At 40.0% G+C, this 14,498-nt stretch overlaps 1 protein-coding gene across 48 annotated transcripts in view; it reads right to left on the reverse strand.

Annotated features, from left to right (window-relative positions):
* MACF1 (microtubule actin crosslinking factor 1) overlaps positions 1–14,498 on the reverse strand; it is a 323,887-nt gene that overhangs the window by 27,707 nt on the left and 281,682 nt on the right. For all 48 annotated transcript variants that reach the window (XR_011436445.1, XR_011436446.1, XR_011436443.1 and 45 more), the window contains 16 exons: positions 13,584–13,787; positions 11,662–11,893; positions 10,702–10,928; positions 9,264–9,386; positions 9,064–9,165; positions 8,323–8,424; positions 8,056–8,229; positions 7,811–7,966; positions 7,471–7,668; positions 6,796–6,924; positions 5,717–5,890; positions 3,312–3,467; positions 3,000–3,206; positions 2,747–2,866; positions 2,143–2,312; positions 409–568 (listed from right to left, as the gene is read on the reverse strand). Coding sequence is in view for 44 of the 48 variants with exons in the window: in XM_070260384.1 (XP_070116485.1) it covers positions 409–568; positions 2,143–2,312; positions 2,747–2,866; positions 3,000–3,206; positions 3,312–3,467; positions 5,717–5,890; positions 6,796–6,924; positions 7,471–7,668; positions 7,811–7,966; positions 8,056–8,229; positions 8,323–8,424; positions 9,064–9,165; positions 9,264–9,386; positions 10,702–10,928; positions 11,662–11,893; positions 13,584–13,787 (2,634 nt within the window). In the remaining 4 variants the exon portion in view is untranslated. The remainder of the gene's footprint in view (positions 1–408; positions 569–2,142; positions 2,313–2,746; positions 2,867–2,999; positions 3,207–3,311; positions 3,468–5,716; positions 5,891–6,795; positions 6,925–7,470; positions 7,669–7,810; positions 7,967–8,055; positions 8,230–8,322; positions 8,425–9,063; positions 9,166–9,263; positions 9,387–10,701; positions 10,929–11,661; positions 11,894–13,583; positions 13,788–14,498) is intronic.

Here is a 14,498-nt window from a genome sequence, read left to right on the forward strand (position 1 = left end):
TACACTAAATATTGGTATGCATGGTGTTTGGCTTGTTAGGTTCAGAAGTAGTCAAAAAAGCACTCATTTTTATTTTAGGAATCAGTGGAAATGAGTATCTTGAGGGTCTCCTGAATTTAAATTCATTTTGTGACTCAACAGAGAGAGAGAAACAGGAGTGGGGGGACATCAAAAGGAAGTTTACATACTGCCAAACCTCAATCAAACCAACTTTGGTAAATTCTTTGTGACTGATGCAGAATCCTGGCAACAGTTTGTTTAAACACAGAGCAAGGAGCCGCCTCTCTGACAAGCAGAGAAACAGGCTCTTTCTTTCAGACTTCCTTTCTCCCCTAGAAGGTCAGCATGAGCACACAGGTGGACGACCCAAGGCTTCGTGCTCCATGCAGCCCAGATCTCACCCCTTACCTTATGGGCATCCATGAGGTTCATGACGAGGTCGAGGTCCCCGTGCACCGGCTGGTCCTCGGCCAGCTGTGGCTCCACCTTGTACAGCCAGTCGACCAAGGCCTGCAAAGCGTCCATGAACTGGCCTGAAAACAGCAGGGCCTCCTCCAACTTGTGCTGCCTGAGAAAAGCACACAAACCTTTTTAGAGATTCTTTTTTTTTTTTTTTTTTAAAGATTTTATTTTTTCCTTTTTCTCCCCAAAGCCCCCCGGTACATAGTTGTATCTTCTTCGTTGTGGGTCCTTCTAGTTGTGGCATGTGGGACGCTGCCTCAGCGTGGTTTGATGAGCAGTGCCATGTCCGCGCCCAGGATTCGAACCAACGAAACACTGGGCCGCCTGCAGCGGAGCACGTGAACTTAACCACTCGGCCACGGGGCCAGCCCCTTAGGGATTCTTTTATGAATGGCCTACAACTCTGACTACTGAAAGGGACCACCATAGTAGAATGACTAGAAATCCTGTAAAAAGTGACTGAGAGAGACCACTTAATCAAACCACTCTCAGGAAAGAATGAAGCATGGTGCAGGAGACAAGTACAGAGGCACTTCTGGCACCTTAGAGTCCAATAGCTATGCCCATGGACACACCCTAACGACCCAAGGTCTGTGCTCATTACTTTACACCACGCCATAGAGGAGGACGGCTGTGGTAATGGTCTGGAGCCAGGAGTTCAACCCCCAGCTCTCCACCAGTTGTGTAACCCTAGGCTGTCTCTTCAACTCTTTGAACCTCAGTTACCTCACCTAAAAAATTGGAGCACAAACAACATAGAGATAGTGTAATACTTAGCATAGCACAGTGGGTACAAGTGGATAAAAGTACAACTTTCAGGGGCTGGCCCCATGGCCGAGTGGTTAAGGTTGCATGCTCTACTGCGGCTGCCCAGAGTTTCGCCGGTTGGGATCCTGGGCACGGACATGGCACTGCTCATTAGGCCATACTGAGGCAGTGTCCCACATGCCACAACTAGAAGGACCCACAACTAAAAAAATATACAACTATGCTGGGGGGATTTGGGGAGAAAAAGCAGGAAAAAAAAAAAAGAAGATTGGCAACAGTTGTTAGCTCAGGTGCCAATCTTTAAAAAATAAAAAAAGAAAAAAGTACAATTTTCAAAATTGAACTGCCTAGTTTCAAAATCCACCTATCTCACTCAATAGCTAAGTGACCTTGGGGAAGTTAACAAACCTCTCTGATAATTTCCACATCCGTAAATGGGAATAAAAGTCCCACCCTTAGTGGCTGTTACGAGGATTAATGGTTAGTAAGCACAGTTTGGCACATACTCAGTAGTAGCTGCTCAGTACAGGTCAGGTATCACGATGGTTAAATGAAGTAATACATGTGGAGGCTTTGCACAGCATCAGACACAGTGAGAGCAGTCAGTCAGACAGCTGCTGGTATTACACATTGGTGATTTATAAATACTTAGAGTTACTGATCTCTTACTGTTGGCTTAATTTTACAGGCTTCTCTAATACAGTAAGATTTAAGTTTAAAATGAGAGATCTTTACTTCATTTTATTAAAATTATATCATAACTCTCACTGAACTAACTGGAGATACTGAGATGCCACAAAACCTCTTTAGTGATGGCTTTATTAGCTTTACTACCATTTTGTGGAAGCCAGTAAGTTTCTTAGTTACTTTTGGGACAACATACAGGCCCATAAATGGGACATTCATGCTCACCTCTCTACAGACTTGCCACAAACAGTATCCCATTTATCTCTGACTTCTCCCAGCAAGTTGTCAAGTTTCTGAGTGTCATCAGGAAGCAAAGTCTTTTCTTTCAGTGCTCTGCCAGTTCTAATTGTGGTATCATACACGGGCTGTTTGCCACCAAGAGTTTTCTGAAACTCCTGTTTCCAAAAAGAAAAGAAAAACACATGGTGAAAGTTAGATGACACCTTGATTTGGGACAAAACATTTTTTTTTTGAGTTTTCAGGTTGGTAACCAGTTATAGTATGAACATCACTACTTCTTGAACTGAAATTAACAATAGCTTATCCTTAAGAAATTTATGTTTTTGTTTTTGCCACTTACGACAGTGTTTGACAATTTCTAAATGCCTACAATTTTAACTGGTTACTCCCACCATGACTTTGTTTGAACTGTCCTCTAAGTGAGCAATTGTCATGGTTAGATACTGTCTAGATATAAACGGAATGCTAGCTTCATCATCTTGACTTTTTAACATTAAACAATTTATTTACTATGGACTAGTCTTGACTTTTATTTTTAGCAAGCTATAATCTTCAGTGAATATCAAGCTCAGGACCTAAGCTGCTATACCTTATGCTTAGAGAGCTGAAGTTTAATTTTGTCTGGGTCGTTGGATATCTCCAGTTCTGAGTCCAGGTGACTCTCTGCATCTTCTAGCCAGTCAACCAGTTTTTTCCAAGCTTCATGGAACTAAAAACACATGGGAAATAAGTCATAACAGTAATGAATGTGCATGTGCGACTTTTATGTGCATCAATCCAGAGACTCATCACGTGCAGCCCAAGGTTGTTCAATGAATCAGTATCTTTCTTTTACAACTTACTTGTTTTGCCCGCTTCCTGGCATCATCCAGGGATCGCCCTCTCTCAATAGATCGCTGGACAACCTTTTCCCATCGCGACTGGACGCTAACCAACAAATTCTTGATTAGAACAACATCCTGTTTTTGGCTAAGGAACTTTAGCTGATTCCCGGTTTGATCCAGCTCAATGATCTGGTCTCGATGAGCATTTACTTCATTAGCGAACACCTAAGGGGAAAAATATTCCTCTTTTTAAACTGAAGATAAGATAGAGGAATATCTCTTTCAACTAGTACTTTCAGAAGGAAAGCAACATCACAATGTCATAGTTACCTTGTGCTCCTCTATCTGTGATAGGACAGTGTTTAGAATGAGGCTGGGAGGAGAAGCGATGTTTAAACTCTGCTCTGCTAGAGTGAGCCAGTTGATAAATTCCTGCAGGGAATTCTGGAATTCTGTTGCCAGGTTGAGGGCCTCTTCCAGCTTTGACTGAATTTTAATTAAAACACACACACAAAAAGAAAAAGTGCCAAATTCAGGAATTATAGCTTCAAGGATAAAGGCATGAATTGTACACCAAATGAAATGACCTCTAAAACAGAAGCCTCATTTAATCAATCTCCAAACATGATTTGTTTGCAAAGAAGGGGAGATTTTAATGCTAGTGTTTGAAACTGAAACAACTGCACATGGAAAGCGAAAGAGCACAACTTGCTCCTAAGCTGCCTTCTCTGCCATTCTCTACTTCCAGGGGCATTAAAGAACAGGAATGAAACTATTCAGTAAATGTAAGTGAACAGACCCTTTAGCGGTGACAGCTGCAGGATCTGCAACCTGCTTCGCACAGTCTCAATTTCCTTTAACGTACTTTCTAGGGTATATAAACCACCACGTGAAAAGCACTTTACTGTAAAGATGATGCTCACTGCAGTGTCCTCTGTTTAAATACATTTTCAGAAAATACGGCACCTAAAAATGTCTGAATCTGAAACTTACTTTTAGGCTATAAGCAAAAAAGGTAATAAAAGAAGCCATGATATTCTAAGCAAAAATCTGACAACACTAGATGTAAATTTTTAGACACTTTGATCTAAATCAGAATGGCAGAACAGTGGCTCATTCAGGGCACGTGCTCCTCTCCATGAGTACACTCCCGTTCCAGAGTCTACCAGCTCCATCCTCAGAGACCTCTACTCCCAACACGTGGGTGACGCCTCTGCCCCTGGCCCATCCACCAGGCAGGCAAAGTAGAATAATGACAGTTGTTAAAAATAAATGCATCCAAAATATTCACAGAAAGAAACCCAAGTTGTAAAAAAAATGTTAATTGTCATTCGTTGGGTTACATGATTTTTATTCTCCTCTGTCTTCAGGTTACTTTTGTAACCTAAAAAACAATAATGTGAGTGTCACAAAAATGTACAGATCCAATCTAAACCAAGTGGAAAAATGAAATCTACTTCAACTCTATGATAGAAGTACTTAGAAATAAATATATTGCAAGTTCCTAGATGGCAGGAACTCTTTCCACATAGTTTCATCTACGTATTCTTTAGTATAGCATTTACTAAACGATTTTAGTGATCCTGGAATGTAATGTTCTCACAAAATCAGAAATAACTACATTTGACACTTGGCCTTTGCTGCAACAGTTCCAGCAATGATGGGTAATTGTATCTTGAGTCTTCCCACTGTTGGGAAAACCCACTAGAGCCTTCCTGATTATGAGCAGAATCGTCCTTGGTTTTTAAAATTAGCCTTAGTTCTGCATTCTGCAGGAATTATAGACAACATCCTGTCCAAGAATTAGAATACAATCATATACTCAGGCCCACTGGCCATTCTTCATATAACAAAATTACCAGACCCTACACTAGAAAAATTCTAGGAAATCAATGCTTCTCTCAAAATGTTCATTTATTTATGTGAATATTTATTTTATGTCCTTCTGCCCATAAAATTTCATAATGATAGGATCCATGCCTTTATTGCTTCCACTATATATCTAGCACAGTGCCTGATACACACGTTAATAACTATTTGCTGAAATGCACGTGGCCAACAAATTTGAACACATATTTTACATTTGATCTACCCGACACAGAAACTCTGTGCAGAGTGAAACTCTCAAACTTGGTATTTATAAAAAACAATGTTTTGGGGCCTTTATCCCCGATAACATTTTTCTTCTTTTGAGAACTTGATTTTTGAGGAAGAGAGGGAAGAAGCCATGTAACTTGCTTCTCTCCTGATTTTTAGTGAAATTCTTTGCACATTGCACTTACACTAGAATCCAAATTCCTTGTGGGGAATTATTAGTCATACCCCCGGCATGCTGTGTCCCCACCCTCCCAAACTCAAGTTACCAAGTCCAACATAACCTTTTCTAAGTAGGAACACAAATCAGTGATTAATACGGGATATACAGTCCATCACTGAGCAGCAACAGGCAGTAATGTCTTAACTGGTAGATGCAGAAAAGGAATGAATAATAAAAGGAAATATTGTCAGAAACTAGTACCATCAATGCAACTTGACATGGACAGAAAACAGAAATTTAAGAGCAGAAAAGATAGCTTGGTTAGCATGAGGGAAATTCTGAGGACATCAGTTCTGCAACTTCTGGTACAACATACTGGTCTTTGAAAAATCTTCATAGAAACTAGATGTTAATTACATGCAATCACCAAGCAAACGACTCAAACACAGTAATCACACACTGTATTTTGTGGTGATACCTTTCTTTCCTCCATCTTACTGCTGACCACATGCCACTTCTGTTCCAAGAGTGCTACACTCTGTTCTGTCTTCGAGCCAGAGCCAGAATCATCACGGCTTAGAAGCATGAGTCTGCCCTTGTCAAGCAGTTGATTATAAGTCTCTTCCTTGGCTTTGAGCTGGGAATAGAGTTCCTACAAGAAACAGCAGGGAAGATATCAGCTACACCAATTCCCTGGAAGATCCCCTCAACACAGATTTACCAGCAAAGTCTGGAAAAGTCCAGGAAGGTTTCACCTTGATAAAAATCCTTTCTTTTGGATTCAGTTCAACTGTAGAGCTGTTAGGGAGTGAAACCCACTATTCTTGCTTAATATTAAAATAATTTTGTCTCCAAGTAAATAGAATTTTTTTGGTAAGGATCAGAGGTCACAAAATAGATGCTAATAATTTCCCCTTTCCTGAAAGATTCGCCTAGAAATTATGTTGCCTTTTGTGCTCAGCATACCTTCTCGAAATATTGTCAGTACCTACTGGATTTCCCTAAATCTCCCCAAAGTAGTCTTTTTCTTAAATACAACCACATCTGTGTTATGTATTTGTCATCTTTTTTTTTTTTTGGCTTAGGAAGATTTGCCCTAAGCTAACATCCACTGCCAATCTTCCTCTTTTTGTACGTGAGCTGCCACCACAGCATGGCCACTGACAGACAAGTCGTGTAGGTCCACACCCAGGAACTGAAGCCGGGCTGCTGAAGTGAAGTCTGCTGAACTTAACCACTAGGCCACTGGGCCTGGCCTCATGTTTGTCTTCTTGATGCTCTCACCTTCAAATCAATATTCTTGTGCCAACCTGAACTAATAAACTCAAAATTTACTAGATCACCAGTGTATTTTCAGCTGACTCTTCCCTGTCACTACTGTTGCCTATGGTAAGGTATTAAAAGCCTGTATATAAGCAGCAATCCCCAAGGCTAGACTATATTGCAGATAAAAATATACTTACTTTGTAGACTCCCAGATACATGTATCTCTGTGAATTCAGAAAGGAGCTACTGAATATGGGGTGCTTATGCTCAACTTCAAGAAATCTCTCTTACCATATGTGTATCAAGCTGTTCCCTAGCAGTTTCAGGAAGTCCTCCTGTGGGCTTAGATGCAGAAAGTTGGGTCTCCATTCTAGTCAGTTCCAAGAGGAAATCTTCAATTTCACTGTGGAAACCTTGGGCCTTTTAAGAAAAGACATATCAGCAAGGTCAGTAGTCAATTCTAGCTTCAAAAGTAAAGTTTCTAAATGACCATATGAGGAATCTGTCCTGAGGGAGGAATTCTGGGCTGCTCTCAGACAGTTGTTCTGTTGCTGGATTAGCACTGGGCCAATATAGTTATTTATTTTTAGAATCTAGCAGAATCCTTCAGAGCTCATTGCAACATAGTATAGATGTCTGATAAAACCTGATGAATTGATTAACTAAGATACTGGTGAGAAGTGACCTGACTTGATCGAAGACATGACTGAATCTGTGAACAGGTTTATTATAGCAAAGATCTACTAGCTTTAATAGTAAATAAAGAGACTGTGCTACAAACTAACCCCAAAAGAAGCACTCAGTCCAAAGCTGTTCTTTCCAGACAAGTTCCAGCACAGAACTGATCTTCCTCTCAAGACACAGAGGATTCTACTCCAAATTGCTTTCCTTTCACTGACTTAGATGGGTTTTCTTCCGAATGTTATGTGCACAGTTCCACCTACCTAACTTGGACGATGCACATACCTGCTGCAGTGTCGACTGAAGCTGCTGCTCCCTCTCTTCTGTTTTTTGTAACACTGACTCCCAGCATTGGTTCATAGTTTCCAAACGGCTCCTTAAGCTGCTGGCATCATCTCCAGCACTAGATTCAAGAAGCTCATTGCCAGCTTTGTTGACTGTTTCCACTGTGGCTTGATGGGCCAAAACATCATTTTTTAGAACCTAAAAAATGTTGAACAACGTAATTTATCTCTACAGATATATCAAGCCTGGTTGTCTAACATACACACAACATCAAAAGGTTTCTGGTGGCAATATTTGGTCTTAAACCAATAGGTTTAGACATGAAAATGAAAATACTTACATGGTGCTTCGCAAGCTCAACTTCAATGACTTTTGGGTCACCACTTATTGGTTTCTGAGCATCTAACAACTCTTCAGTGTGAGTCAGCCAACTCATTAGTTCCTCTAAGGCATGTTGGAACTGGCCAAGGGCCAAGAGAGCACCTTCCAGCTTATGCTACTCAGAAAAAGATACAGGGAACACTTGTTAGGAAGTTAGAAAACAGCAGACAGTAGTTGATTTATGTACCCTACCATTTGCCTTACCTGTCTGTGGGCAATTTTCTCCCCCAGGTTCTCCCAGAGGTGTTTGAGTTCTGTCAATGGTTCTCGGATAATGTCTCTGTCTGTTTCATCAGTAGCTTTCTTTAACATCAGTTCACCCTGGTGATTGAGCTTCTCCATCTCAATCTGCTGTTGGTAAACTTCCACTTTGAATTCCTATCAAAGACATACTTAATGTTAATACGAAACCAACTCTTTAAAAACTAAAAAGAAGCAACTCTTCTCTAAAAGCCATTTCTAGGTACAAACCTTCATTTCATTTAACTGATCTTTAACAGTGTTGAGGTCAGTGCCGACAGGAGGCATGGTGCAGAGTTTAATCACAGTGTTATCTAGCCAGTCAAACATAGCCTAAAATAAAAATACAAATAAACAGTCAAAAGACAAAAACATAAGGCGTTGGGAGGGAATTAGCATTATTTCTGCTAATATAAGCAGAGATAATTTAAAGTAGCTTGCGCTATTTGTGTTTTTAGGTGGAGGAGGGGCAGAGGCAAAGGAAAATGTACCTTATTCCAATAATATGAGGATTTAAGAACCAAGTCAACATTACTGGGATAGTGTCCAAAACAAATTGCAAACTGGAAAAACTAAATGTGAATATAAGTTAGTATTTCTCATAGCGAGCTAGCAAGCTCATGATGTCCTAAAGTTACTGTGTCAAGCTGTGCTTCAAGATAACCTGGGTTAGGAACATCTAGCAAGCGATGACTTTCACAGTAAGGTCAGCTTCGCTGGATAGCCACCATGAGGATAAATGTCATGAGCATGGAATGACGAAAAATGTGGCAGGAAGAGCAAAAATTCAGTATGTCAGTACTTTTCTTACGAGAAGTGGGAAACTTTGGCTAGAAACACAGAAACAGCATGGTCTTAGGTTTGAGAATGTTGCAGTCCTGTAAAGGTGATCCAGTCTTATGTTGGGTTCAGAAAATGACAAACAGAACACGGAACCCCTATTTCTGTGGTGGTCATCTCGTGGTCTCTCACCTGAAGAGTGTCTTGATACTGCACAGCGGCTTGCATAGCATCCTCAAGCTTTTCTAGCCTTTCTTTCCACGTTTTGTTTAAGTTCTCCCAGGCATTGTTCATCTAGGGGAAAAACAGTCAATCAGACTCTTCAATTAACACCATTCTTCAGTCTGAGCCCGCTAATGTTTCGTCTGAACTCTTTATCCATTTCTCCACACCTCATCGATGCTCTTCTTCACTTCGGGCTTCTCAGTTTCTCCACAGGCAAAAATCAAATCTGCTCCAAGGATTCGAATAAACTCCAATTCCTCATGCAGACCATCTGTCTCTTCCTTAATAGTCTACATGTAAATGAACAGAATATAAGTCAAAACAGAAAGCAGAACAGAACTTTCCAAACTTTACAAATGTAATTTATAGCCCCTCATCAATGGCAGATGCTAAACAGAACTGTCAGTTTCACACAAGCCTTTCAATGGTTCTTAATATTTCACTTATCTAAATAGTGAAGCTTCAGACTCTGGTTATTTTTCATTTATATACACATAAAACAGTCTGGGAAAGGTGCAACGAGCTTCAATAATTTACCAAAGTTCACCCCTTCCTGCCTCCAAGCAGATTATAATCTATAGCCAGAAAGTTATTACAGAGAAATATATCAAGGGTAAAATAATACAGTACAAGTCGCAAATTTAAGAGCTGAGAGACTAGCATATTAGGAATGGTAGGCTATACAGTTTTGAATAAAATCAGTTCTGTGCCAAATTCTAAAAAGCGGTTCTTGGACTGGCAAGGACAGGGGTTGGGAGAGGGAGAATGGCTGAAACAAAAGAAAGACGTAAGAGAAATAATATCGAGACAGCTGTGGCTTGTGCCACATGGACAAAGTGAAGCAAGAGATGCATTTGGTAAAAACCAGCCTCCCTAAAAAGACTAGAAAAAGGTAGGTCAAAGTAACAATTATCATCACTGGATGATGAGTTTAGAATTTATTTTCTTTTCTACCTTCTATGTTTCTACATTTAAGAAAGTTACTCAAGAAATGAAATAATGTACACTGTAGTGAGGACTAAATTCAGAAATGAAAGCAAAACTGGATTTTCTAAGCATCTTCTGCTAATTTGAATTAAGTTTAAAATTGAAGGGGCTGGCCCCGTGGCCGAGTGGTTAAGTCCACGTGCTCCGCTGCAGGCGGCCCAGAGTTTCGTTGGTTCGAATCCTGGGCGCGGACATGGCACTGCTCATCAAACCATGCTGAGGCAGCGTCCCACATGCCACAACTAGAAGGGACCCACAACAAAGAATATACAACTATGTACTGGGGGGCTTTGGGGAGAAAAAGGAAAAAAATAAAATCTTAATAAATAAATAAATAAATAAAATTGAAGACAACTTCTTTTGCATGATGGAACCATTCTATATCACAATTGGTGGAAATTATATGAATCTGTAAGTGGTAAAACTTGACTGTAAAAAAAAAAAAAGAAATTTACTATAATTAGAGCATATTTTTTTTCAAGTGGACAAAAATCCTATTAAATTAAAAAAACAAAACTTTTACAGCACTCGGCCTGGCTAAGCAGTTAACACAAAGTACGTGGATAAGCACTTTTCTAGGACAGACAGGTAGGAGAAGGCGTTTTGTTATTTTCTTACCTCAGCTGCCTCAACCTGTTGTTTGATGATAGATGGGTCAATGCCAGGGCTTTCCAAGTCATGGACGATGTCCTGGGTGTCTCTGATGGTGGTCAGGAGAGCTGCCATGTCATACCAGAACTTCTCTGCTAGTTCAAGGACATCAAGGAATTTAATTTCTCGCTCTTCAGCCCGAGCTTTGATGTCCTCCCAGAAGAATACCATTTGATCCAATTTGTCCTGGATTTCTGAGGGGTAAAGAGTGAATAAGACTTCTCTAAGTACCTGAAATCAGCCTCATGAGAAATTACATCTAATTCTCATGTTTTCACTGAAATTATCTTTTAAAAAAAGCTCTAAAAATTTATAACTGAAGGATAGTTTTCTTTTTTTTTTTTTTAAGATTTTATTTTTTTCCTTTTTCTCCCCAAAGCCCCCGGGTACATAGTTGTATATTAGTTGTGATAGTTTTCTACCTCAGCTTTATTATTATTATTATTTCCACATTTGCATTTTCCACTTATGTTGGTCTCCCACATAAAGAGATCACAGAAGTAGTCTGGAAATGAGTTATCATCTAATATAAAGGTACTGCTAAGTAACAAAACCCCTAACTTACAAAGGAGCTGAGATGAGACTTGATTTCCAGTGTTCTGTGTTGAACTTGCTATGTTTCCCATGGAAAGTGTTATAAAAGGTCGTTATGTTCTACCCACCATTGATACTACAGTTTACTCATATAAGGGGTTAAAGGAGCATTTGTTTCCTGGCCTGGGAATCTAACTACCAATTGTAATCTTGTTTCAATGGGGAGACGTGTTCTGAATTCTAAATGACTTCCAAATGACTTTGTAGAATACTCATTACTTGGGGACTGCCTTTACACTCAATGAAACACATCTGGCAGGATGCTGGAGGTAACCACAGCCTAGAATTTATTCTATTGATTTTCTTTAAAAAATAACTAGATTCATCAAGTACCTTTTGCAGCCAGATCCTTGTCAGCTCCCTGAGATCGCCCAATGAGCTCTTCTCCGCGGCGCTTCAGGGCCTCAAAAGAAGGCTGCAGTTTTTCTAGCTCCATGGTGGCACTCTTATTGTCGCTGATGCACTCTCTGATCTTGTCTACTTCAGCAGGGATCAGTGGTGGCATACGCAGGCGAGAGGAAAGATTCTCCAGAGTCTCCAACATGGGCTCAATTTTATCATGGAACTAAACAAACGGTAGATCATTAGCCATCACAGGAATACTTCATCACACTTCTGGGGAAAATGTTAGGGAATATGGCCAAGGCATAAATCTACTACTGCTTAGGATAACCTGTGCTCAGCCTAGCCTGTTGGCTGTCAAGTATTGGGTTTGGCTAAGAAACTGTTTGGGTATGGTACACCACAGCCGGCCCACCAGAAAAAGAAAGCACATGTTTATTTGAAAAATCAAAAAGATATTAAGTAATATACCAGAAATCAACTCAAATCATTAGTGCTGCCACAATACTTCCCCTATTCCAACCAACGTGACGAGAAAGGGACAAGACTATGAAACTGGTGAGTCTGTGTGTCAACATCTCAGATGACAGTTGCATGCAATACATTAGACAAGTTAGAAGCCCTCTACCAACTGTGTAAATGAATGGGAAACTCAACATGCTACATAACTTGGAGTTTAAAAGTATCATGGCATGCAATTTAACAACCCACCATAAGTAACAGTAAGAAAGGAAAATGCTAGCATGATGAAAGGTAATCAAAGAAGGCCAAATCTAATGTTATTCTAAAAGAACAATTATCTTTCCACTTTTCTGATACTTTGAATAACATGCCTAAAATTATAAAATTTTCATTTATAATCTGAAGCAGAGAGGGGAGAAAAGGGAGCAGAACAGATAAGTTTGGTCCCTAAAAAAGCTATCTAAAACCAACTCTGGATTCATTAATTAAAATAAGCCTTGTCAATTGTAAGTGTCCTACAGGAAATAACGTGGGATTTTCTTCCCATCACTCCTTCATTTCTAGATTCTGCCCCAAATGACACTGGCATAATAAACTGCACTAACAAAATTTATTCCACTAAAGTTAAGTGAAATTTCCTTATAGGTAATCCTCTCAATTCTCAGCTTCATAAGAACACCCTAATCCCAATGGGGGTGGGTACCTTACCTCTGTAATCTGTAATGGTGGGCGCAGTCAACACAACAATGAAATGTGACGATGTGGGGAAGACAGGAGCAGGCAGCAACAACACAAAGTAACACATTCCACAATGTGAGTGAGAGATGGGACGGAAGGTGGGGGGAAAAACTTGAGTAAGTACAAATATTAACCAAGAATATTGACTAAACATAGGAATAAAATACCCAGACATGACAAAAGTATCACTAATAGTAATATATTAGTTGAAAAGTATGTAGTTACATGCTTTAAACTCCACTGCTGGTGGTTCATGTTTCTCTTTGACTCTTACTTCTCCCCACTCAAGCATCTTGCTCTGAACTAGGAGCTAGCTGGTGGCCTCCTAAGGAAGAAAACTAATGTGCTGTCTTCTAAATCTTGAAAATAATAGGCATAATAGGAATCTGACTTTTTGTGAGGCATTTGTTGCTTCAAGAGGAATTTACCCAAAATCATCCCTGCTAAAGGATCATCACAATATAAAGTTTTCAAGGAAGCTGTCAACAGACAATATAAACCAGCCAAGATGCATTTTACCCTCCTTACAGGGTCAGTATACCAATGTTTCTTGGAATGAAAATGCAGAGAGGCAAAGGTTCCTAGTCTATTGATAATGTATCATCAGCATGCTGGTATAGACATTCCTGAGTGGAGGCATACCTGATACAGAAACCTCTTGCTTAAACTAAAGGACAGTTGAAGATTACATGAGTTTAAGACAACACACATACCTGAGCCGACTGGGAAACAGCCTCGTCCAGGGCCAGCGCCCGCTGGCGCACCTCCTCTTTTATTTGGGCATACATGTTTTCTGCTTTTTGGTATTTTTCTTCTACCATTTCCCCCTCTTCAGGGTTTAACTCCTTTAGTTGTGGGCCTATCTTCAGCAGCTTATCAATATGAGGTTTGTGTTCAGCAATGGATTCCCTTAATTGCTACGTAAAAAAACAAGGATTACAATAAAATGAGCTTTTTTATACCAGTTTATTTGCTTAAATACTTTGATCAGAGCTCACAGCAACTTTGAAAGGAACAAATCTAATTGCTAAAAACCAGCAAGTCCCAGCATCTCACCATTTATGGAAGGAAAAAAAACCCATCTAAGTCTTGGTCTCTTGAAACTACCTAATCCTGTTAATTTTAAAAAGCCAGTTCAGGCATCCTATCACCCAAGAAGTCTTCCCGGACACATCCTGACTCTCCCCCACAGTACAAATTTATTCCACCCTCTTCTGCACACATAAATGCTTCTACGTACCATACTGTAATTTACATGGTTTAATATCTGTTTCCCTCTCCAGACTGAGAGACACTAAGCAGGACAAGGTACAAATAAGCAACATTTCTGGTAATCCATCCACTCCTTGACTTTACTGCTGGCTACTTTCAGTTTACATCCTTCCATTTACAGGAATACAGAGATAGGAATAGGCACAAGCCATAAACCACAAATAAGATAAACATTAAAATATCTTTCACGGTAATACCTTTAACTGAAGTGTCTGCAAATTTCCCTTTCATCTTAACTATGTGCAGCGAACGCTCTCTGACATTCCTTCCTGGCTCTCACTCCAGTTGGGGCCTAACTAAATGGAAAGAACCCAACCCCCAACACCAACTCTAACAACACCCCACTGTCCCTGGAA

Source organism: Equus caballus, chromosome 2, assembly GCF_041296265.1.
Source record: "Equus caballus isolate H_3958 breed thoroughbred chromosome 2, TB-T2T, whole genome shotgun sequence".
Taxonomy (NCBI): Eukaryota; Metazoa; Chordata; class Mammalia; order Perissodactyla; family Equidae; genus Equus; species Equus caballus.